Source organism: Carassius gibelio, chromosome B3 (genome assembly GCF_023724105.1).
Source record: "Carassius gibelio isolate Cgi1373 ecotype wild population from Czech Republic chromosome B3, carGib1.2-hapl.c, whole genome shotgun sequence".
Lineage (NCBI taxonomy): Eukaryota > Metazoa > Chordata > Actinopteri > Cypriniformes > Cyprinidae > Carassius > Carassius gibelio.
This window is the reverse complement of record NC_068398.1, coordinates 16,831,282-16,856,168: the sequence shown is the minus strand read 5'-3', so window position 1 is coordinate 16,856,168 and position 24,887 is coordinate 16,831,282. Positions and strand designations below refer to the sequence as shown.

The following is a 24,887-nucleotide window of genomic DNA, read 5'->3' as shown; positions in this document are numbered from 1 at the left end:
ATTTGTCACCACTGCTGACTCCTGCTTACGTCTCACCATGTTTAGCAAGAAAAACAGTCCCACGGCCTGACTCGGTATAAAACCATTCTGTGACAACTCAGTGAGCTGGCATGGGATTCATTTCTGAAATCAAATGAGATAATCTGTGATTTTAATAATCCAGGCCATGCACAACATCAAGGTTTCCTGAAAAAGATGTAGGCAAACTGAGGCAGGTTGCTCATTTCGTTTTCATTACTGCTTTCATTACTTTGTTTCCACTGAGACTATAGAGACTTATTTTAAATGTCAAAGAGCCTTGAGGCACCTCAATTCATTACGGATTCTATTGAATGTGTAAAGGAAGCCAATTAAACATCTTAATCAGCTGAACAAAAAAGCAAACGTCAACCAAGAACGGCTGCACGTGGTTGAGCAGCACACAATGCAGAAAAAAAGACTATAATTTGTGTCAAGTAGAGAAAATACTAATGTATTACCAAAATCTCCAGCCAATCTCAAAATGACCCTGATAAATCCAGATATCTTTCTTAAAGTCTGTGTACGCTTCAGATCCAAAACACTACCTGCACTTACTTAAACACCACCCTGCTTTAACTGAAAGGAAAGGCCTCTTCAGCATCCTCAGAGTGTTAAACATCGATTGCCATGTGACAGCAAAGGAAATTAGTATTTTTATAGCCGTAATTTCTGCTGTTTGTATGGTGCCTTCATATCAGCCTAATGACATGAGAAAGCACATTCAGGGGTCCGTCTTCTCCTGAGTGATTCTTACTAAAAAAAAAATTAAAAAGGCCTCCTGACAAACACAGTGTGGCCCAGCTGGGCAGAAGAATGAGAAAAAGATCATGAGGATTAGCCAAAGCACCCATGTTTCCTGTCATTATGATGTTTGTTTCGGTCACGCTCTAATTACAGGCAGTTCTCTGACAGATCAACTCAACGATCACCGTGAGAGGGGAACGCAATCACACGCTTTATTGTAGCATTAAATAAATCCCTATGGGAGACAATCGTGTTTTCATTATGTTGCCACTTTAATTGATTTATTAATAAATGTAGTAGAACTGTGTAAATGAGAAAGTCCACAGACACATGCTATATTTTGTTGTCAGAGAGCTGATCGCAACTGAATGCAATAAAAGACACAAACTCAACTGATATTCAGCAGGAGCAGAACTCACACGGGGCAGTGGATATTGACTGGAGATGCTCTCCATTAGACAGATGTCTAGACCAAAGCATTCATTGGCAAGCTTTTAGGAAGCACAAACTGAACTACACAGACAAATAAAACATATATTATTTGACAGGCTGGAATTTTGCAAAATAACAAAACTAGGTTACATTTTCCATGAAATACTTTTTTGAATACTTGAAATAATAAACTGAATAATAATTCTTAATGTTTTGCATGTCCTGTACAGTGAGTCAATTATCCATTATCAAATTTTCTCATTTTAAATGCCCAATGGCCTAGTGAAATTAATATTGGGATATAACCTACTCTAAAAAAATACACTGTATGGGTCATAATTATTTTATGCTAAAAATCATTATGATATTAAAGTAAATAGCATGTTACATTAAGATATTTTGTAAATCTCCTTTCATAAATATATAATTTTTGATTAGTGCATGGATAAGATTAAGAACTTCATCTGCAGCTTTAAAGGTGATTTTTTTTTTTTGCACCCTCAGATTCCAGATTTTCAGTTTCTTGTTCAAATATTGTCTAATCCTAACAAACCATACGTACATCTATGGAAAGCTTATTTATTCAGCTATATCATATGCATTCGTATATACATATGAACGGTTGAATCTGCAAGTGATGCCTGATGACATCACAGCTGATGAGGGAGAGTGAGGAGACAGTTGTCTTGGTTACTTGGCGGAAGTGCAATTATTAAACTGCTAAGAATCCTAAATAAACCAAAAACCTATAGCTCCAGTCTGGCACCAATTACAGAAAATACTATAAGTGGATAAACCAACCTGTTTGCACAAATTTGGAAAAAGCGTTTTAATTGAACCCAGAGACTGAAAGAAGTAGGGTACAAAAGTGCTCCGCTATTTTAAAAGCCACACATTCCGAAACGAGGTAGTGAATATATAAATAGAGAGGTTCTTACTTCATCTCCCTGGCCGAACTGTAGACCGAGGTCCACGAAGTGCTCAACACGAATATATCCGTCTGCGTCCTCGTCGCACACGTCGAACACTTCTTTGAGCTTTTTCAGGAAACCCAGCAGCTGCTCTTGGTCGGGGAAGACACTGCCGTCCATCCTTGTGAAGAGGCGCTGTATCAGAGAGCCTGGGCAGCTGCGAGCGAGCTCTCCATCATCTCAGCCTCGCAGCATCGCTTCAGTCCGGCTGGAGGAGAGCCTCGGCGCAGCGGAGGAGGAGGCTTTGACGTCGCGTGTGACGCGCACGCCTTTAGCTCGCTAGGATTGGTTCACGCAACTGACATAAGTGTCAACGAAACTCGGATGGGATTGAATTAAGAGAGAACGGATCACCAATTAAAGAGGTTTCAAAACAAAAGATACGATACATTATCGGCTGTATCCGTTCATGTTCTCTTGCTCAGGGTGTCAACACTACTGAATGGATATCGGTTTATAGCTACGTCTGTTCAGAATAATATTCTTATTCTATTCACTACTAATGTTGGGAAGTTTACAACCCCCTTTCGGAATCTGCAAAATGTTAACAATTTTACCAAAATAAGAGGGATCATACAAAATGCATGTTATTGTTTATTTAGTATTGACCTGAATATTTAACAAAAACGATATTTTAGAAGAGAAAATAATAGCTGAATGTATAAAAATGAGCCGATTCAAAGGTTTACATACTCTTGATTCTTAATACGGTGTTGTTTTGTTTAGTGATAGTTCTTCTGGAGTCCCTTTGTCCTGAACAGTTAAACTGCTACAGTTAAATATGTACACATCTCCTGTTCAAAAAGTTTCAGAACAACTTATAGAGGAACTTTTTCAAGCATATACATGTCTAAAATGTTTACTTATTTTTGCATGGTGTAACAATACCATAAAGGAAAAAATAATTACAAACAATACACATATGCTTTAGTCTCAGTTTTGTTGCTTGCTTTTGTGATGACACTACTTTTTTTTAAAATTCATCTAAAGACATGAATTGTATAAATTCTAGCAGAAATGCTGCTCAGTTTTTAGTTTTTTTTACTTTCAACTTTATTTTTAAACAGAACAAATTAACACACTAAATTTCCTTCTCAAAAGCAACAAGTAGAATATTGTTTACACTAAGTGCAAATTGTGACAGGTGAGACTGACAAAGAATCAAGCAATTCATACTAAAACCTAAACCTATGTAAAAACAGCCTATTTGCACCCACTGTATAAACACACACTCATAATAAATCAATCACCTCTACTACCATCTAAATAAAAAATATTTATTTAACTGACATTGAGAATAAAATTAAAGGTTAATACAATATTAGAAATAAACTGTTTCAACAAAACAGCATTAAAATAAACGGTTGTCCGTGTAGGTCTGGCTCAGTTAACATGTTTTGTCTGACCATCATCCAACATTCTCCACAATGAGCCGGGGCTCCAGAAGAGAATCCCAGCGCTCAGTCAGCTGCAGGAAAGACATCAAAGAAACGCTTGTTTTAGCCTGCCACAGCATACACTTGTACAAAGAACTGCCCTTATTCACTTCAACAATTAAAAGGGATAATCAGGAAGAAACATTTGTTTGGGATTGGGGGATGGGGTTACAATCCAAACTACAAAAGAGGGTTTAGAGCTTTACCAACTGTCAGGACACTGCATGTGCATACACATAACACATAGCATATACACATTTATATTCCTTTGAAACTTGTGTAAAATGCACTTCCCCAGCAAGTGTTGGAATTATGATCCGTAATCTGAATTCAAAATATAATATAAATCTGAGAAATAATCAGTCATGGTGCTAATTAGTCCAAAACACTCTTCTTACTACAAGCAATTTTTTTTCCATACAACTACAACTGCTGATATCTGAAACATCTCCCTATCAATAATGTTTGGATGCACCGACAGCATTCTTTGGGCCGATACCGATACTACATAAATACAACAGAACAAAAATACTTATTAAATAAACAGTGCTTTTTGGGTAGGTTTAACAGTTTTCAGGTACAGAAATAAAGTAAAAACATGTAAAATAACACTTAATCCGTCTTTATTGTAAAAGGCCCGGTTTCACATACAGGGTTTAGCGTAAGCTAGGACTTTAGTTAAATTAAGATATTTACAAAAATGTCATAGAAGAAATGCAACATTTACAAAAAAGCAACTTTAATAAAATTGTCAAAGAACAACGACACTGACATTTTCAGATATGTCAGAGCAAGATATTTTCAGTTGAGACAGCTCAAACGTGCATTTTAGTCTGGGACTAGCTAAAGTCTTGTCTGTGAAACCAGGGGTTTATTATGATTAATCTTATAATTTCTTTTCTCATAGTTTTTGTACGTTGAAATATCTATGAGATCTCCTTTACTAAGGCGGGACTCTTATTTTGACGGGTTTTCTAATCTATGGAGGTATATGGGAAAGGAAAGCAGGCAGTTCTTCAGATTTTTTTTGAGGACTGAATGCAATAATCTCGCTTCCTACATAACAACAGCAAACTGTTAATTTACATTACACACAACACAATTTGCTTTAAAGAAGTGTAAAATGGCCTACTTTATAATCAGACACCTCTGGTGTGTAGTTCTCAGTCAGCTCCAAAAGCTTTAAGACTAGAGAGAACCATGAAAAACACAAAGAGAACTTACACGTGGACACTGAATCTAGAAAGAACTATCAAGGCATTAAAAAAAAACACTGAAGTATATCTATTATCATTTATCATATCACATTGTACCTTTTTTTGGCCCACTGCAGGGGGAGCTGCCAGCAAGGGTAAAGCAGTGTAGTCCCATCTGGGAGCTATTTCAGGTGGATTCTACAGAAACACAAAAAATTACCTGTATGGCGATTAATATGTAAAAAAAAAAAATGAATGTAATCATGTACTTATAATTTAGAATATCTATTATTAATTAATACATAGAAATGACTTTAAAAAAAAACTAATAAAAATTTGCTGAGAACATTACTATATTATACTTTTAAGAAAATGTTACTGTGAAAATAATATTTTTTTGAGGAAGCAAAAAACACTGATTATCATAACATAATGACATGATAAGCAAGAAAATATTCATTTTTTTCTTTTTTTTTTTCTTTTACCAAGAAAATCGTTTATGTTTTGTACATCTTATATGCAGATCCCTGGTTGAAAACATTAAATAAGGCCATTTTTATCAGTTCAAAAATATCACAATTTCCTTTGAATGATGTTTATACCATTGTTTGATGCGGCTACATGCCGTATTTTTATATGAAAATAAACAAGCTGAAAAAAACTAACTGAAAAGCTATTAGTGCTTTTAGTACTTGTTAGTGCTTTTCTATAGTATTAAGCATTTTGGTTTCTTTAAATTATAAAAAAGTAAAAATATGAATGATATTATAAATGTTATACTAGAACTAAAATTAAAATAATGGGGAAAACCCTTAAGATAACATGTAGAAAGTAAAAACGCATTTTAGGCACGCAGAATAACATAAGTGGATTTTGAACGATTCATTGCTGCTTTGAACGATTAGGTAATTGTGGCATCCATAACTGTAATCGCGATTAGAAATTTGATTTTTTGAAATTTGAAATTTGTGCTGCCCTAGTAGCAGTATCTTCTTCCTATCTTCACTTTCAACTCATCTGCACAATAAAACTTTCATTAGTTAAGAGAATCGTTCTTTTTCTGCCGCTCTCCATTTTCATAGTTGAATTGAAAGTCTTGTTTCCAAGGTGTTCCCTTGGCCCTACCAAAACCTCCTCTCCCACTGCCTCGGCTCGCTCCTCGACCTCTGCCTCTCTCCTGACCTCTTGTGTTTCCTCGGTCTCTGTTTGCTGCTTCACTAACACCAGGGCTCAGCCCAGCAATGTTCAATCCCATTCCTTGCAGGTTTGGTTTCTTTATCACCAGCTCTATTTCACTGGCCTCAGAGTCTGAGCTCTCTGCCTTATCCTGGGGCTTATTAGACAGAGAAGACGAGACTGACTGACTGAGCTGTAGCTGTGGAGGGCAGAGTTGCTACTTCTGATTTCTTCGCTATGGTTCTGGCCTGGCTGGGTGATGATGATGAGGAAGAGGAATCAGTGGAGCTCTCTCTGCGTTGTGGAGTCTGTAGTGGAAGTTTTGAGGTTGTGCTAGATAGTTTAGGTGTAACCAGAAGAGACTGTACAGCAACATTGCATTTGGATTTCTCTGTGTCATCCGATGAAGATGTGCTTTCTTTCCGTGACTTTCTGGCAGCGCCATTCTGCTTGGGTTTAGGTTTTGGTGTAGGGGTTTTATAGTGAGACTCATCCTCACTGCTGTCCGAAGAACTTGACGTTGGTTGCCGAGTCTTGGCATGAGTTGTTTTGTCACTGGTAGGGACAGCAGAAATGCCTTTCCTGTTGTTTTTAGTAGAAGAAAGGGTTTCAGTCTTCTTTTGAGGGGTGGCATGTTTGGTGGCTGACTCTTCTACCTCTTTCTTTTTCTTCTTCTTCTTGTCATCCTCTGCTGGTGCCGAGCCATTGATTTGTGCATCTTCATGTTTCTTTTTTTTTACTTAAACCTTCGCTGATCTGCGTTTCATCCTCTCTTCCTCTTGTTTTGGTCTTCGAGTTTTGAGCTTCAGGTTTCTGGTAAACTTCTTCTCCATTGATGTAAACAGCACTGGATGCCTTCACCCTGTCAATGATAAATACTTATACAAAGGTAATTTAAACTAGCATAAACGTTCGCCATATTATTACATAATACAGTTCTTACCTTATGCTATCATTATCACGGACAATATAAATACTTTCTGTGGGAGGCAGGTAGCAATCCTCTATATACAAGTCTAAAATAGTCCTACGGCTGTAACCAAACTTTTCCTTTATGATGCTGGAAAGATCTGCGACAGCTCGGCATTTGTTTAAGTTCACCAACAACCAACACATCCGACACTCAGGTGTCGCGGGAGGAGGATAATCAAAGTACAATCTAACCCTGACAGAATTGAGACTGGAGGTGGCCATGCCCGAGCAGTTCATTGTCAGGATGATGGAGGCGCGCACTGTTTTAAACACACACTCTGCTGCTCTCTCTTGGTGTGGAAGAGAATAACTACAGTTTACTTCCATGTTCGTCAGCTGACTGAAGTCATATGATACTGATCATCACACCACAGTGTCCAGAGGACTGGGTTTGGTGGTGGTGGGTCTGAATACAGCCCATGCGGCAGACTGTTTGAGAGAGACTGAGATCGATGATAATGGCGCGCTCGTGGATGGACATGCTGGCTGTGCTGCTGCTTGCTGTGAGCTTTTATAAAGGTACGGAATATATCTAAATTATAGCCTGCTGAATGTTACCCCTTTGGAAATTTGTAGGGATTGTGTGTATCTTTTCCGGCACAGTTATACTTTTTGTGGTTATTGGTATTAAGGAGTGGAACTGCAACATGAGGAGATGCACTGATATGTTTTGTAACTTTAGATACAAAGTGAAAGCGAAAGAGAATGTCCGTTTTTTAATTTATTTGCATCATGTTATACGCAAATCTGTGAACCGAGAACCGAGTTAAAATAATAAAGAACCCGAATGATTTCTCTCAGTTTAGGCTCTGTCCAGGGTTTTCGAATTCGAACATGCATTCACGTTATTAGAACGTATGAGTCGGTTCTTTTTAATGAATCAGATACACTAATGCGCTTTAATTGGCTTTAATTTAATGACTGGCTATTATATTATTCACAATGTCAAATATAATTAAATAATGCCTATGTTAGAACAAATTCTATAACATTGACATTAAAACGTATTTGGAAACATATGAAAGCAAAAACTTGCAAACTGTATGCAAATGAGGCACAGGGTCAAATGAGGATTCAGAACAAGAATAGTTTTGTGCAATCTTCAGACTTAAGTTAATATAATGTGATTTCTATTGTTCTTGTTTTCACAGGAAGTTGTGTTCCAGTTGAAACCAAAGAGTCATGGGAATATGTGGATGTCCGTGATGGAGCTCATATGTTCTGGTGGCTCTATTACGGCAATAGCTCCAGTGCCAGTTATAAAGATCTACCTCTGGTTATGTGGCTTCAGGTTTGTCACTCATCTGCCCAGCGTGATCCGTCATATATCTTCTCCACATCCTTCTCCAGATCATATCTCTGTTATACCTTTTCTGTTTTTCCAGCTGGATTTTCCCTCTCTTTTCTGTATTACATCTATGGTTGCTCATGTTCCTGTTTATTTTAGGGAGGTCCTGGCGGATCTAGCTGTGGTTTTGGCAATTTTGAGGAAATTGGACCTCTTGACAGAGACCTTAAGCCGAGAGAAACCTCTTGGGTATGTAAAGATATATTTTCTAGACTTCCATATCCATAGTATTGATTGAGGAGTTTATTTTGAGAAATACAGAATATTTTATTGCCTCGTTTGATTTTCATTGTTTCTTTATAAATAACTTTTTTTATATATATATATACACATTATATACATAAAAAAAAGGAATTTGTGAATATTTTATATTTCACCTACAAATATATGTGTCTATCCAGGTGCGTGCTGCCAGTGTGTTATTTGTGGATAACCCAGTGGGCACCGGATACAGTTACACAGACACTGAAGATGCCCTCACCAAGGACGTTGCAATGGTTGCATCAGACATGATGGTCCTCCTCAAGAGCTTTTTCTCTAAACAGACAGAGTTTCAAGTAAGCAAAACAAAAATACCCATCAGACTGAGCTTAATATATTTTCAACATTTGACATGGTATCTCACTTTTCTCCCCAACAGAGTATTCCCTTCTACATATTTTCTGAGTCTTATGGAGGCAAAATGGCAGCAGCTATTTCCCTCGAACTCACAAAGGTACTGAAATAACTGTTCTCCCTTTAGGCTTCATGAGAGTCATTTTGTAGCAACACACACAAGACCAAAAAGGTCACGTGCTTGCTGATTTCATCTAAATGTGGAAGCGTCACAATAGTTCCTACTTCTGCAAAAGTAAATCTGGCATCAGTTTAAAATACTAGTTTTTCCCCTGGCTTCACAGACCAGGCTTAAGCATAGTCCTAGACTAAAAAGTTAGTCTGAGCTGTTTCGACTGATCTTAAAATATATTAGGGCCTTTGTTTTATCTCAAAAAGCACACAAGTTTTTTTTTTCTAAGCACGTTTATAAAACTTAAACTTTTTCCTAATTGAACTATGGCCTAATCCTGGTTTAGTCTAAACCCTGTCTGTGAAACTGGGCCTTTATCTGTTAGATTATTCTAGTTTAATTTAATTTGCACTGAATGTTTATTTCCTCTCTCTTTAGGCTGTTCAAGCTGGTTCAATCAAATGCAACTTTGCTGGGGTGGCTTTGGGAGATTCCTGGATCTCTCCTGTAGGTCTGTAAAAAGCTTGTCAAATTTAGCCTGCTTGTGTACAGCTATGTGTCTCCTCTTTAATGAGTTATCATATCTTGGTTTACTACTCATTATGCATATTCATCATGTATAGTCCTGACTCACATGACAGCAAAAACCGGGTGTGATGCATTACAATACAGCACTCAACACATCTGATTGCTTTTGCTCTCTATGCAGATTCAGTCATGACATGGGGTCCTTATCTTTACAGCACAGTGAGTCATTCATCATAACACCTCTGTCTCTCCAGAGAGATTAAGCATGATTGCATTAGCCTGATCAAAACAATACACTACCATTCAAATGTTTCTGATTAGTTTGGTCCAAAATGATGGTGTATAATCAATTTAGTGCATGAAATGTATGCGATTGTGTCCTGACACTTCAGATGCATGTTGATCAGAGGGTTTAATGCTACTGATGTGTGTCTCTGTGCTGTGGTTTATAGTCTCTGTTGGATGACAATGGACTGGACGAGGTGACTAATGCAGCAAAGGCAGTGCTGGAAGCAGTGAGACAGGGCCAGTACCAAAAAGCCACAGACTTGTGGTCCATCACTGAGAATGTAGTGGAACAGGTGAGTCGAGCGCCAGGAGCTTAAGATTAAATTCACTTAATGCATCGTTTAATTCAAGAAATTAGATATAATGCATGCTTCATTCAGTGATTTTTGTTACAGAACACAAATGGTGTGAACTTCTATAACATCCTCACACAAAACTCAGATGAGATGGTGAAGACCAGTTCAGATCAAACCAATGGATTCCTCTGTGAGAAGCTCATCATGCACAAATTCAAACTTTCTTTGTGAAATAAATGGAAGTGTTTGCTCACCGTTTTGTCTTGTTTTTACAGCCTCACTGAAGCGTCGCCACATTCGCCCTTTGCACCGTCAGTCCCTCTCAGAGTTGATGAATGGGCCAATCAGAAAGAAGCTTGGTGTCATACCAAATAATGTCACATGGGGAGGTCATTATTCTTTTTATGATTTTAATTTATGAGGTAATTGTGTAACACTGTGTGTCTTACAAGTGTTCTCCTGTTTCTTCAGGACAAGCTGAAGCAGTGTTTGAAAGCATGGCAGGAGATTTCATGAAACCTGTGGTGGACATTGTAGATCAGCTTTTGGCTGCTGGAGTCAATGTTACCATCTACAATGGCCAGCTGGATCTCATAGTGGACACAATGGGTGAGGACGTCAACCATTAGAAACATTTCAGAATGGCAACTCTCGACCAACACATTTTAGACTATAGTGCTTGGGCCATTTACACTTGATAGTTGTGTGTGTCCAAACTAATATGTCCCAGACAGCAAACAAAATCTACTTGCTGTACACTGATTTATAAAGTCATGAAACCAGAGACCATCCTGTCCATTAAATCTGATCTCAAGTGCTCATAATGCAGTGCTTGGTGTAATTGGTAATGTGCCACAGCTGACCGCTTGTGATCAGATTACCCGAGTCGGATGTTAATAGATGGTGTTTGTAAGTCAGTAAGCTTTTTTTATAATCCACTTTACCCATCAGTTTGATATTTAGACCATTATTATTGGGTGTTGTCAGGATAGTGTTTTTGCAGTGCAGTGATAATTGATTTGAGTTTATTTGTGAGCAGGTCAGGAGTTGTGGGTGAAACAGCTGAAATGGGACGGACTCCAATACTTCAACAAAATGAAATGGACGGCACTGGAGGACCCACAAACACAGAGGCAAACTGGAGCTTTCTATAAGACCTACAAGAACTTTGCCTTCTACTGGATCCTCAAAGCTGGGCATATGGTACACAGTTTTATTTTTTGTTCTAAATGGTTCAGTATCATTATATTCAAGTAGTGTTAGCATGGTCTAAATGCAGAAGCTATGGTGGTTTGGCTTCATTTTTCTGAAGGGAAAATACATTACTCAGTATTTATTTTTAGATTTCATGAGTGTATGTGACCATCTCTGTCCATTACATCATCACAGATCCCATCTGACCAGGGGCCAATGGCTCTGCGGATGTTGAAGATGGTGACCCAGCACGAGTGATGGATCTCATTCAGATACGAACTGGAATGGCTTGCTAACTACTTTTAGACAATCAACACAAGAATGTTTTACCAAAATCTGACACTTTTTTTTTTTAATCTTTTTGTTGAGATTATGAGGTTATCTAATCAGTTTTTTTTTAATGCCTGTGTCTTGTAAAATTTGTAAATTTGAATGCCTGCAAACAATAAATTCATAATTTTTTATACGGTTTAAATTGTTGCCTGAAAACTTAATTTGGTAAGAGAGAACTAACTTTTGGTACTTTTCCTCAAACAACATGACAAGAGAACGAACTTGAAAGTTGTTTAATATTCCCATTTATTTGCAACACAATTTATCTGCAAGTCGAGGAGGAGGAAAACTAGGATCATCTCCTTTCTTTTCACACAACTGCATAAACAAGGACTTTTTAATTTTGCAATTTTGAAAAAGGTACATGACTGTGTTCAAGGTACAAGTTTAGTTTATGAATAAATGTTAAATTATAAATATATGTGCAATCACTAAAAGAAAGACCACTCTGGTCCTCACACAATAGTCTTCAACATGCACCATAGCACTTAAAATTGCTTTTACTATAATAAAGGATATATGTGACCCTAGACGTCAAAACTTGTCTTGTAGCACAGGTATATTTGTAGCAATAGCCAACAATGCATGGTATGGGTCAAAATTATTGATTTTTCTTTTATGCCAAAAACCATTAGGATATTAAGTAAGGATATTTTGTACATTTCCAACCATAAATATATCAAACCTTATTTTTTAACCTGTTAATTGTCACCCCTTCCCGTATACGGGACGCCTACGTCTAATCTAATCTTGACAAACTATATATCGTTGGAAAGGTCTAAGACTCCCAAACATATATTTTACCAATATTTTTTGTTAAAAATTATGTAGGAAAAGTAATAGATGAATTTATGACAAGAGCGCACCCTCAGAAATCTACATTACAAAGGGAGCTTTGACCTTTGTTTAAAAAAAAGACTTCCTCGTTGCCTTTTTCTCTATCACATTTTAGAAATCATCAGAAGTTATATATCACTTGAAAACATAAAATCTCAAAATTCATCCTTCAAAACCCATTTTAAAATCAGACATTGCATTACCATGTAAATGGTACATCAAAATCATGTTACAAAATGTTTTCAGTCATGAATTATACAAATGTTGTATAAAACACATTCATCTCTATCTTCAAAAACATGAGTGACAATTAACAGGTTAATATGCATTGCTAAGAACTTAATTTGGACAAATTTTAAGCCAATTTTCTCAATATTTTTTTGCACCCTCAGATTCCAGATTCCCAAACAGTATTTCAACCAAATATGGTCATATCCTTACAAACCATACATTAATGGAAATATTTTTTATTCTGCTTTTTTTTTATTCACACTTAGGTCACATATGAGAATAATATTGCATATAGTGCAAATTTGATTTGCTGCCTCTTCAATTAAGTTTTCAGTCATTTACGAAATACGGAATACATATTTTGCACCAACAAATCACACATTTGGGTCAAAATCACTAAAAAGTGCCTTTGGTGTCCTTATCAGAAACACTCAGTCGTCGTGAACATAATACAATATAATGCAATTCTTAAATATGAAAATTTGCCAAACATTTGCACACATAACTACAACTACAGACTCTTGAAATTTATTTTTCTCATTTTATACCGTTTCTTTGATTAGATGTATGTGACTTTGGCATGTCCCTCACGCAGCTCATCTAACTTCACTGAGTGTAAAAAGTGGTTAAATAACACAATATTAAAAATTATTTTTTAAATATTCTTTTTTCCCTCAGCCAGTTGTTAATAAAACATGTCAGATTTTTCATTTATATTCTATTTTCATAATAATATTAAGCATTTTGCACATGTCCCTGATTGCTGTCCACCCTGTCATGATGTTGTCAGTGCCCCTTTAAGAAACCCTCTGATCTACACAGTGAAATCTCCACATCCATTTATCCTTTCTTCACCGGAGGTTAAAACATCTGCTGCAAGTACACCAAGTATCTACATTATATTTCCTCATTTTCATCATATTGTGTTTGAAGCTGCATGTTGTCAAGCTTTACATGTCCACCCTAGTAAAATATTAATTTACATAAAAGTTTTTCAGAAATTCAAAATATAAATTTTAGGCAGTACATATTCAACTTCAACAATGAAACACTTTGCTGACTGAAGGTACACCATGTGTTTATTAAATGCGAACCAAAAATGTCCACTCTGTCTCAAAGCCTTCCATGACGGGGGACATGTGCATAGTTTTTGCCAAATTCTGATAATGTTTTAATGAAGGCTATTGATTTAACATGTTAAATTGGAGTGATTAATTACGGGGGAAAAGGGTGAATTGATAAATGCACTGAATGCACCCCAGCCCAGAACTGTATGCTATCTTCCACTGCTTGCAGTTGCTTATTGATGAACATGATAGAAGTCACTGTGATGTAGCTGATTAGAATGTGCCTAAAATTCAAGATTAGTAAGCAAAAGTGACATTTTCCTGAATATCTGTTCGATTGCGAATGTGATATTGCATTTATACAACAGTTCAATGAACGAAAACTAAAAAATATCTGTAAATAATAATAGTTATCTTTTAAACACAATACTGTCAATATTGTCTGTTTTTGTTCTATTTCTCCAGAGTGAAACTGTTGTGCATCTCTGAGCAACATAAAGCCATGTTTCGTTAATGAATTAATCCGGGTTTTAACTAATCTAGTGAGTGGCTTTAGTTTCGAAATTTAGAGTATGATTTCATTTTTTATTACTATCAGAATTGAATATTACATTTTTATTCATTAACACTTAAAACCCATTAATCTCATAGCTTTATTTATGCAATTCTAAGTGCAGTGTATACAGTCTGTGGAAATTACAATTATTTAATATATATATATATATATATAATGATTTAATTTGATTTGGGAACAGCCCAATAGTGTCTTACTATTCTAATTTAAATCGATTGAAATGTAAGAATTTTACAAAATGTCATGCATACCTGCATGAATATACCCTACTTTAAATTTGTCCATGACAGAGTGGACATATTTTGTAGTTTACTAGAAACTGCAGTCTTTTTTAAAAAAAAAGTGCAGGAGCTTGACCAATATGCATTTCTAACAGCCTACAGTCTCCTTAATAAAAAAAAAAAAATGTATTTATATTTTGGAAATAGTGACGTCTCAAAGGCAGTTTATAGTGATGTTGACCCATTTATTAAGGCACTTGATCAATAAGGTTTCAGACTGAAGGGTTGTGTGAGGAGCTGGCGCTGTAGCTGAGTGTGCGGCGGCCCCACTGAACTTCAGGCACTCTGAATCCCTCTCTGCTCACGGGCTCCACCACCAGCTCTATGAGACCCGGAGCGGCAGGCACCTCCAGCTCCACCACACGGTACAGGGTAGAGTAAGACCTGCCAATCAGAGTCAGTGGACCAGGGGGAATGCGAGGGTCAGGACCACGGAGATGCCTCCAGTGAATCCGGAAATGGCGGACCTGCTGGATGGGGTATTGCCAGCGTAACGTGGCATTCAGAAGTACCTTGAGTGTGTGACCGTCTCCATTCGAAGTAGCTGTGTGCCACACCACATCATTCACACAGATGCCTTCCACAGACTGCAGGGGTGCTTGAAGACTCTCTGCATCCAACAGCTGTGCAAAAAAAACAGAAACGGATCATTTAGCTACTCCCAACTTTATATGTGCACTCATCAATTAGGGATTAAATACTTCTTCTTTTTTTTCAGCAAGGTTGAATTTCTTAAAGGTGACAGTAAAAACTAATTGTAATAATATTTCACATTATTGCTCTTTTACTGTATTTTTGATCAAATAAATACAGCCTAGGTAGGCCAGCATAAGAGACTTCTTTCACAGACATGAAAACATCCTACAGACCCCAACATTTTTTTATGGTAGTGTACTATGTTAAGTCAGGATATCAATTTGTAGGACAACCTGGAAGGCGATTATGCAACTTACTGTATATTTTTTAAGAAATTTCTATATTCACATTTGATGTACAGTGCCTTTAAGTGTTCCTACCCCTTCATTTTTTTCACATTTTGCTATGTTGTTGCCTGATGTTAAACTGCCTTAAATTCCTTTTTTCCACATCAATCTACACTCGATACACCATAATGACAAAGCAAAAAACAGGTTTTTAACATCTTTGCAAATTTATTAAAAATAAAAAAACTTAAAATAATTTCTAAATTCCATTGCTAGTAATCATATACTTAACTCATACAGTTAAAACATTAGCTTGGGAGCTTTCATTTTGCTTATAGATGTTACTACACTTCAAGTGAAGTTAACCTGTGGCAAATTCAATTGCATATCAGAGCAAAAACCAAGGTCAAAAGAACTGAGCCCGTAGAGCTCAGAAAGAGGTTTGTGTCAAGCCACACATCTGGGAAATCTCAGAAAAAAAAATCTGCTTCACTGAAGGTTCACAGAAGCATGTTCTCTCTGTCTCTGTTACCCTTAATGGAAGAAGTTTGAAACAACCAGGAGGGGGAAAAAAATAAAAGCACCTTAAGGACCATCAGACTCTGTGAAACAAGATTCTCTGGTCGGATGAACCTGATGAAACCAGCTCTGCTCAACACCTACACAGTACCATCCCAAAAGTAAAGTGTGCTAGCAGCAGCCTCGTGCTGTGGGGCTGTTTTTCAGTGACAGGGACTGAGGGACTCGTCAGAGTAGAAGAAAAGATGATGCACCAAAATATTGAGATTGAGCCTTACTGAAAACCCAGACCAGAGCATTCAGAACCTCAGACCGGGCAGAAGGAACATCTTCCAACAGGACAATGACCCTAAACACACAGCAAGAGTGGCTTACAGACAACTCTGTGGATGTCCTTGAGTGGCCCAGCCAGACCTGGAAATGTGTGTCTGCCCCCGTCCAACCTGACAGAGCTTGAGATGTGGAGAGAGGAGGAGAACAATGGCTGATAATTGCCAAATTCTGATGTGCAAGGCTTGTCATATTATACCCAAGAGGATTTGACACTGTAAAGGTGTTTCAGCTAAATATTTAGCTATGCAATGTACTTATTTCAGTTATTTTATTTTTATATATATTTATGAAGTTGTGACAATTCTGTTTTTGCTTTGTCATTATGGTTGTATGGAGTGTAGAGTGATGTGGGGGGGGGGGGGTCATTCAAAGCAGTTTAACAAAAGGCTGCAATATAACCGAATGTAGGGGTATGAATACTTTTTATAGGCACTGTGTTAAAGTCTTAATATTCCTGTCAAACCAAACAGAAAAGTTAATGTATTAAATGTGTGCTGCTCATTCCCATATTTTTATATTTTTACATTTTGTATTGTCTGTCCATTTTTTTAAAATACCAATTTAAAAACATTATTAGAAGTAGTCTTTAGTAAGAAAATTTTCATCCATTCATATAGAAGACATTTGTAATGTACAGGTGTCTCTCACCATAATCTCTCCAATCCTGCAGTTAAAGGAAACATCTTCATCGCCCTCATCTCGGGAAACACGAATACAAACGTCTCTCAATGAGCAGCCAACCATTTTCAACAGGAAACACCTATGCATAGAACCACATCCAGTTTGAATAGAGAAGGTATTACATATATCTGGTATGCCCAAAAATATTTCAACTTGAGCAGGGGGCAGGGGTCAGCAACCTATGGCATGCAGGCTTTTGAATAATCATTGGCTTGTGAACAATAGCGAAGAGTTGAACATGAATTCTGACATAAATTTCCAGGTAATTGTTCCTCATTGTCACACTTGCTCATTTTTCAGTTAAACGTATAGGGACCTTTAAAAATGCTTATATATCATAAACATACAATTTTTTAGCCTCTCACCTGGCAGTCCAGCCATCCAAAGTCCACCGGCCACAATTCTGTGCAAACTGCTCAACCAACTGGTTGTCCGCCTCTAATGCTTCTGGAAAGACACTGCTAGCTAAACACACAGCAGATTCAGCAGATTTAAATGTGACCGCTTCAGACTGAGACTCGAAGAAATCTAAAGAACAAGGCCTGTAAGACCACTCACATGCGATTTCTTCCGTCCCACTGAATGTGCACAGAGGACCATCTATCGTTTTCAGCTCCAGGGATATCTTCACCCCCACTTGTGGCTTGTAGACAAAAGAAACAAATGTCTTGGGGGCCAAGGGAATGTGGAGAGAAAATATCCTACAAAGGGGAAGAAAGAAGGTGTTTGGTCTAAGATTTTTTTGACCTCTAGTGTAAACAAAACCTCCAGTACCTTGCACAGACTTCAGAAAGTCCCGATGGAATCAGGCCCTCCACCATCAGAGAGCTGCCTCCGATCCAAGCGTCCTCGGAGCAGCCACGGGTTCTCAGCCAGCCGCCATTGGCCATGCTCTCAGAGAGATACAGAGGCTGGATCTCCTGAGCATGCAGATTAAACCAGCTTCTCTTCATCTCCACCTACATCAAACCAAAAAAAAAACAAGAAATGACCAGGGATGCATCAAGATTTGAAAATGGCTGATAAGTAAATCCAATACTAGTTTGTCTAAATGAATTCAAAATAAAACACTAAAAACTCAAATTGATTGTCTTAAACGCAAGTGAATTTAGGCATTATGAATTACAATATGAGAATGTATATTCATTCTAAAAATTACATTTAACATGACACTTATGGGTGGATGAAGGTAACGGTAATCTAAACGTAAAAATAGACATGAACAATTAAATATCCAATGTAGATTGATACAGATACATTAAATCATCTATAACTGTGGCTGGAACTGGAACTATAAGTGTAGCACTCATGTTTTCATGAATATTAGAGAAATCTAAATAAGCCATAACTTAAGACTGCTTGCTTCGGAGGGTCTAAAAAAAAACGTAAAAATACTTCACATCTTTAGAAACCATGAATACATTTTATTTCATTGGGCTCTTACATTTTGTTAGTGAATTGTTCAAACTGAATATGATGAGTCAGACAGGTGTTTAAGTGCAGCGTACCTGTCCCCTCCAGTACATGCTCTTCCCGAAGCCCTGACAGAATGAGGAGATGAATGGAAGACTGGACGAGGGCCGGTGGATATAAACGAAATCAGACAGCAAATTCCAAAATCTGAAATGAGCGATTAGAAAATACATTGGTGACAGGACGTTTGCTTGGGTGTGTGTGCTTACAAGGAGCACTTTCCATCACAAAACAGTGAGCAAAATATGAGCAGTCCGAGTGGGAACTTACTTATCCTGGTTCTGGCGGAAATCTGCCTTTTCATGACATTCATACACCCACCCAGGAGCAAATATGGCTGTTGAAAACTCATACTTCCGAATCAGCTCCAGAGCCTAATAAGAAAACAAAAAGAGGCTTGTACTCAATCAAAAACCAATGAGATATAGTACTGTTTTTATTCAGCAAGGATGCATTAAATGAATCAAAAGTGACAGTAAAGACATTTATAATTTAACAAAAGATTTCTGTTTCAAATAAATGCATTTAAACTTTCCCAGAATTCTGAATGGTAGTGTTCACATATTGAAATTATTCTCTAACTAAACCTTCACTAACCTTATTGGTCTCAAATTTCCCCCCGACCACCTTCCCTCTCGCAAACACATCAACTCCAACATAGATGTCAGCAAAGCGGCCCTGTGCCCCAGAGTAGGACTTCATCCACTCCAGACTCTGCTCTGTCCAGTTGTAGTTAGTGAATATTCCATCGCAGGCATCAAAAAACATTCTGAAAGGAGGACAAAAGGAAGCTGATGGCATAAGTTGCACAATATCTACCGCATAAATCTCACAGATCTGATCTGCCCCTCTATAATCCCTCAAGACCATCACTTGCCTGTTGTCTTCATTGAGCTCATTCTGCCACTGAAGCGAGCCGTTTTTCAGCACGCTGTCGTACCAGATCACCACACTGCCTGGAACGCGCTCATGCATCTGGTCTGTGAGGTAGCGCAGAAAAGGGCCAGTGTTCTTCACCGCAGTCTCCTGAGGAGTGAGTGAAATTTGGGGTAATTTACCACACATTATATCCTCTATATAATCAGATGTGTCTTGGTTACTCACACTCAGCCCATTTTCTATGTTAATGAGCCAGCCTTCAAAGCCGTAGCAGTGGGAAATCTGAACCAACTTATCGGCAGCTGCGCGGTAACTCTCCTCATCTGCAAGGAAGGCCTCACATATCTTCTCTCCATCGGTCCACTCTGTGATGAATGTGCCTTAGAGGGGAACAGGACTACTTTAATACATCAATTCTGGTTTCACTTGTGTGTAGAAGTGCTGAGGTTGATTACAGGAATGTAACAAACACGATTCCAAAAAAGTTGGGACACTGTACAAATTGTGAGTAAAAAAGGAATGGAATAATTTACAAATCTCATAAACTCATATTTTATTCACAATTGAATATATATAACATATCAAATGTTGAAAGTGAGACATTTTGAAATGTCATGCCAAATATTAGCTCCTTTTGGATTTCATGAGAGCTACACATTCCAAAAAAGTTGTGACAGGTATCAATTAAAGACTGGAAAAGTTAAATGTACATATGAGGAACAGCTGGAGGTCCAATTTGCAACTTATTAGGTCAATTGGCAATATAATTGGGTATAAAAAGAGCCTCTCAGACTGGCAGTGTCTCTCAGAAGTCAAGACGGGCAGAGGATCACCAATTCCCCCAATGCTGCGGCGAAAAATAGTGGAGCAATATCAGAAAGGAGTTTCTCAGAAAAAATTACAAAGAGTTTGAAGTTCTCTTCATCTACAGTGCAAAATATCATCCAAAGATTCAGAGAACCTGGAACAATCTCTGTGCGTTAGGGTCAAGGCCGGAAAACCATACTAGATTCCCATGATCTTCAGGCCCTTAGACGGCACTGCATCACATACAGGAATCCTACTGTAATGGAAATCACAACATGGGCTCAGGAATACTTCCAGAAAACATTGTCAGTGAACACAATCCACCGTGCCATTCGTCCGTTGTCGGCTAAAACTCTATAGGTCAAAAAAGAAGCCATATCTAAACATGATCCAGAAGCACAGGTGTTTTCTCTGGGCCAAGACTCATTTAAAATGGACTGTGGCAAAGTGGAAAACTGTTCTGTGGTCAGACGAATCAAAATTTGAAGTTCTTTTTGGAAAACTGGGACGCCATGTCATCCAGACTAAAGAGGACAAGGACAACCCAAGTTGTTATCAGCGCTCAGTTCAGAAGCCTGCATCTCTGATGGTATGGGGTTGCATGAGTGCGTGTGGCATGGGCAGAACACACATCTGGAAATGCACCATCAATGCTGAAAGGTATATCCAAGTTCTAGAACAACATATGCTCTAATCCAGACGTCGTCTCTTTCAGGGAAGACCTTGCATCTTCCAACATGACAGTGCCAGACCACATACTGCATCAATTACAACAGCATAGCTGCGTAGAAGAAGAATCTGGGTACTGAAATGGCCAGCCTGCAGTCCAGATCTTTCACCCATAGAAAGCATTTGGCGAATCATTAAGAGGAAGATACGACAAAGAAGACCTAAGACAGCTGAGCAACTACTGTAGAGGCCTGTATTAGACAAAAATGGGACAACATTCCTGTTCCTAAACTTGAGCAACTTGTCTCCTCAGACCTCAGACGTTTGCGGACTGTTATAAAATGAAGAGGGGATGCCACACATGGCCTTGTCCCAACTTTTTTGAGATGTGTTGATGCCAGTTTAAACATTTGCTATGTTATCTATGTTGTATTCTGAATAAAATATTGAAATTGAATTGAAATATTGAAACTTCCACATCATTGCATTCTGTTTTTATTCCCAATTTGTACAACTATACAACTACAACTATACATTTATATCCAAAGTGTCTATATGACTTGTGTGATATATTATGACTCTTCAAAAGGCTCTTTGTATAAAGCAGGCTGAAATTTGAGTCACTATATATATATTTTAGTTTTTATTTTTTTCCATAAAGGACCTATCACAAGCTCAAGGTCATATGGCTTCAGAACACTTTTAATATAGAAAGCAATTTATATGGATTACGTTTATGATGCTTTTTTGTCCTGATGGACATCACCTGCTGTCTATTGTATGGAAAAGAGCAGCTTGGACACTCTGCTAAATTTCTCCTTTTGTGTTTCACAGAAGAAAGAACAAACATGGTTTGGAACAATATCAGGTTGAGGTAATGTTGACAAAATTGTTATTTTGGGGTGAATTACCCTTGTGAAAAAGATATCAGCACAATTATATTGAATGAACCCTTGTAGCGTAATTCAAATCCTGAAAATATCTTTTTTAGTGCTTTCAAATGATTAGTCTCATCCAAAATAAAAGTTTTTTTTTTTTTTTTTTTTTTTTTTTTTTACATAATGTGTGTGTGAACTGTATATATTTATTATGCACTTTTAAGAAAAAAAATTAACTTTGTAACAATGTCAGTACGTTTTTCTTAATTTTTTTTTTTTTTGTCATTTAAAGTACACTTAACTTGATGTGGTAACCATGTACTTTAGTATGTTGGATATGTTATTCAGTACTACATTTCAAACTAATTTAATCTGAAATATAACAATATGCAAATAAAATATAATAATAGGCAAACAATATGCATTTTAGTGTCAGGAAAAAAATACCTTCAGTTTACACTTTTATAATATATAGTATTTCTGTGCTACAGCATACTTCTTTCTTACAAGGATCTTCTTTTTACAGCAAGTCCTTAAAATCCCACCAAGAGCCTCACCTATAGAGAGCACTCCATGCTTATGTGCTGCATTCGTCCAAACCGCAGGAGGAATGGTGACCATCTGATGACTGAAGTAGTTGAAGATGTCAATATACTCCCAGTGATAGAAGGCATATGGCATCTCCACCTCTGCACCTTGAATGAACCTCAGCAGAGAAGAGAAGACAGGACCATGAAAATAACTAATGAAACGGCCATAACACGCTTGAAAATCAGTTAACCTCAGAGTTGTACCTGTCCTCCAAGTAGCCACCCATCATGTCATGGGACACCAATGTGCGTCTGGGGCAGCTGTGCAGTGGAGGATACCTGCTAGCCAAAGGCACAGTGGCCACATTAAAAGGACTTGCTTCATTGCGTTTCCACGATAATAATTCATCAAGAGACTTCAGACTGCAGCTGATGGGCTCAGTCGTGTCAGGATCATAGTGGACTGCTGTTAGATCACACACAAAAATACTTTAAAGAGTCAGTACTCTTTATAAAAAAAAAATATATATATATATATATATATATATATATATATATATATATATATATATATATATATATAAAATAAAATAAAAAGATTAAGATGCCGATTTTATGATCAGTACCTGGCAAACTAGATGGCTCGTAAGTTATGACTTCATGAACACTTTGATCACTTGGCTGACTGAGGCAAGACTCAGAGCTGAATAAACAAACATTACATTAAACATTTGTGACCCTGGAGAACAAAACCAGTCAGAAGTATCACGGGTAACGTTATATTTGTAGCAATAGCCAACAATACATTGTATGGGCCAAAATTATGGATTTTCTTTCATGCCAAAAATAATTAGTAAATTAAGTAAAGATCATATTCCATTAAGATATTTTGTACATTTCCTACAGTAAATATATAAAAACGTATCTTTTGATTAGTAATATGCATTGCTAAGGACTTCATTTGAACTTTAAATGCTATTTTTCTGTCCTACCAAACCATACATCAATGGAAAGCGTATTCATTCAGCTTCCAGACAATGTTTAAATCTCGATTTCGAAAAAGATTTGACCCTTGTGAGTGGTTTTGTGGTCCAGGGTCGCATTTAAGTTGTAAGGGTAATAAAAGAGTAAAGTTACATAGCATGCAGATACGTCAAAGCCAAGTTAACTCACCTGTTCTCTTCAATTTTACCAATCTTACTTGTACTACTGCTTGTAGTTTCTTCACTTTTTCGTTTGCGGTATGTCATGTTATCTTTCTCTTTTGTAGAAACACTTTCCATTTACAAATGTCAACGGATAGCAAGTTTCCAGATAAAACAGTAATTTCTAGCAGCCGTGAGACTTTCTTTCTGTTTTAGAAACAGAAAGAACGAGCAGCTTCCGCCTGTGCGCTGATTGGCTGAAAGAGCGGCAGCACGTCATCCTGCACGACGGTGTTGCTATAAAGCTTCACTAGAGGGCAGAAGAGTAGACCTTTAAAATGACTGTACAAAAACAACAGAGGCGACAGGTCATTACTTTACCCGGATGGGATATTATGAAATTAAACTGCCCGTTTTAAAATGTATTTCAAAACGTTCTTTTGTGGTGGAGCAGGACCTGCAAGGAAAGGTGAAAAAGAGGGAAAACCTGAAACAAAAGAATAATATAATGACTTTTTGTATTGTGTATTTTTGTAGGACATGAACATGTCTGTAGACTGGTGTGTGCACTGAGGATGGAGAAGACTACAGCATCATCCTGGAAATGATCGAGAGTCACAGATAAGACGCTCCATCACTCCAGCTATTACTGTCTCATCAGGACCAGATGCTGCTGTGGTGTTTTCATCCTTAGTGACCCCAGAGCCAGTGAGAGCATCTAGAGAAAGACCACAAGACACTGAGGATGTGATTTTGGTAATGTTTGTTCAGCTGGTTAATGTTTAAACAATGAAGGCCGACTTTCAGAAGTTTCAAAAGCATCATCAAAAAATGTGATGGAGCTTTTATCTGAAGTGATTGACAGTGCTCTTATTACAGGGGCCTACAATCCCCTGATCAACCTGGAGAAGCGAGCCTTGCTCAAGGACACACTGGTGTTCCTGTGGCTCAAGGGGTAGAGCATTGCGTTAGCAGTGCAAGGTTGTGGGTTCGAATACCAGGGAACAGATGTTAGGTAAAAACTGTTAGTCTGAATGCACTGTAAGTCACTTTGGATAAATGTATAATTTATTTATAAATTTGAACCACTTCAGTGGTTTAGCCCACTACAAAAGTAATAGATCAATGCATATACTTGTAAACTCTGTGTAAATGTTTTTCAGGTAGTCGTGCTCATGGGGTGCAGGCACATGAAAGTTTGGAGCAGACACAGCGGTCAGATTATCCTGCACGTGTTCCCCTGCTCTAGCTTCAAGGTTGTGTGGTTCAGAGAGCCGTCATCATGGTCTTCCTCATCCTGTTGCTCAACGACATCCCTGTTGAGAAGAGTGAGATTGTGAAGTGCAGCGGCAGAACTATATCAGCTGTGTTCAGATCGCAGGAGGATGTTGGGTTCAC

At 37.6% G+C, this 24,887-nt stretch overlaps 3 protein-coding genes and 1 pseudogene across 3 annotated transcripts in view; 1 reads left to right on the top strand and 3 right to left on the bottom strand.

The window, feature by feature from the left end:
• rab11fip4a (RAB11 family interacting protein 4 (class II) a) overlaps window positions 1–2,381 on the bottom strand; it is a 40,173-nt gene extending 37,792 nt beyond the window's left edge. Inside the window, exon 1 of the mRNA XM_052553313.1 lies at window positions 2,136–2,381. Coding sequence (XP_052409273.1) covers window positions 2,136–2,288 — 153 coding nt within the window. The 5' untranslated portion in view covers window positions 2,289–2,381. The remainder of the gene's footprint in view (window positions 1–2,135) is intronic.
• Window positions 2,382–5,776: 3,395 nt separating this feature from the next.
• LOC127952134 (coilin-like) lies at window positions 5,777–7,232 on the bottom strand (annotated as a pseudogene).
• A 14-nt stretch (window positions 7,233–7,246) lies between these two features.
• Window positions 7,247–11,804, top strand: LOC127952467 (retinoid-inducible serine carboxypeptidase). Its single transcript, XM_052550917.1, has 13 exons — window positions 7,247–7,467; window positions 8,100–8,239; window positions 8,396–8,485; window positions 8,698–8,853; window positions 8,937–9,011; window positions 9,462–9,534; window positions 9,733–9,770; window positions 10,004–10,132; window positions 10,235–10,325; window positions 10,411–10,524; window positions 10,607–10,744; window positions 11,175–11,338; window positions 11,525–11,804. Exons 1-13 carry the CDS (start codon window positions 7,401–7,403, stop codon window positions 11,585–11,587), a joined length of 1,338 nt encoding a protein of 445 aa, XP_052406877.1. The 5' UTR covers window positions 7,247–7,400; the 3' UTR covers window positions 11,588–11,804.
• Window positions 11,805–11,891: 87 nt separating this feature from the next.
• engase (endo-beta-N-acetylglucosaminidase) lies at window positions 11,892–23,754 on the bottom strand. Its single transcript, XM_052550915.1, has 14 exons — window positions 23,518–23,754; window positions 22,971–23,047; window positions 22,609–22,810; window positions 22,372–22,520; window positions 19,686–19,840; window positions 19,459–19,607; window positions 19,179–19,350; window positions 18,852–18,955; window positions 18,617–18,728; window positions 17,883–18,067; window positions 17,667–17,809; window positions 17,474–17,573; window positions 17,076–17,187; window positions 11,892–15,275 (listed from the first exon to the last, which is right to left on the bottom strand). The coding sequence occupies exons 1-14, from the start codon at window positions 23,625–23,627 to the stop codon at window positions 14,865–14,867; spliced, it is 2,181 nt and encodes a 726-aa protein (XP_052406875.1). The 5' UTR covers window positions 23,628–23,754; the 3' UTR covers window positions 11,892–14,864.
• Window positions 23,755–24,887: the final 1,133 nt, after the last annotated feature.

Bases quoted from the DNA above. Each gene is read 5' to 3' on its own strand.
- LOC127952467 (XM_052550917.1), top strand. From the start codon at position 7,401: ATGATAATGGCGCGCTCGTGGATGGACATGCTGGCTGTGCTGCTGCTT. The intron at 9,012-9,461 runs GTACTGAAATAA...CTCTCTCTTTAG, and splicing joins TTTCCCTCGAACTCACAAAG to GCTGTTCAAGCTGGTTCAAT. The intron at 10,133-10,234 runs GTGAGTCGAGCG...TTTTTGTTACAG, and splicing joins CTGAGAATGTAGTGGAACAG to AACACAAATGGTGTGAACTT.
- engase (XM_052550915.1), bottom strand. From the start codon at position 23,627: ATGGAAAGTGTTTCTACAAAAGAGAAAGATAACATGACATACCGCAAA. The intron at 22,521-22,608 runs GTACAACTCTGA...TTCTCTGCTGAG, and splicing joins GGTGGCTACTTGGAGGACAG to GTTCATTCAAGGTGCAGAGG. The intron at 19,608-19,685 runs GTGAGTAACCAA...CTCACTCCTCAG, and splicing joins ACATAGAAAATGGGCTGAGT to GAGACTGCGGTGAAGAACAC.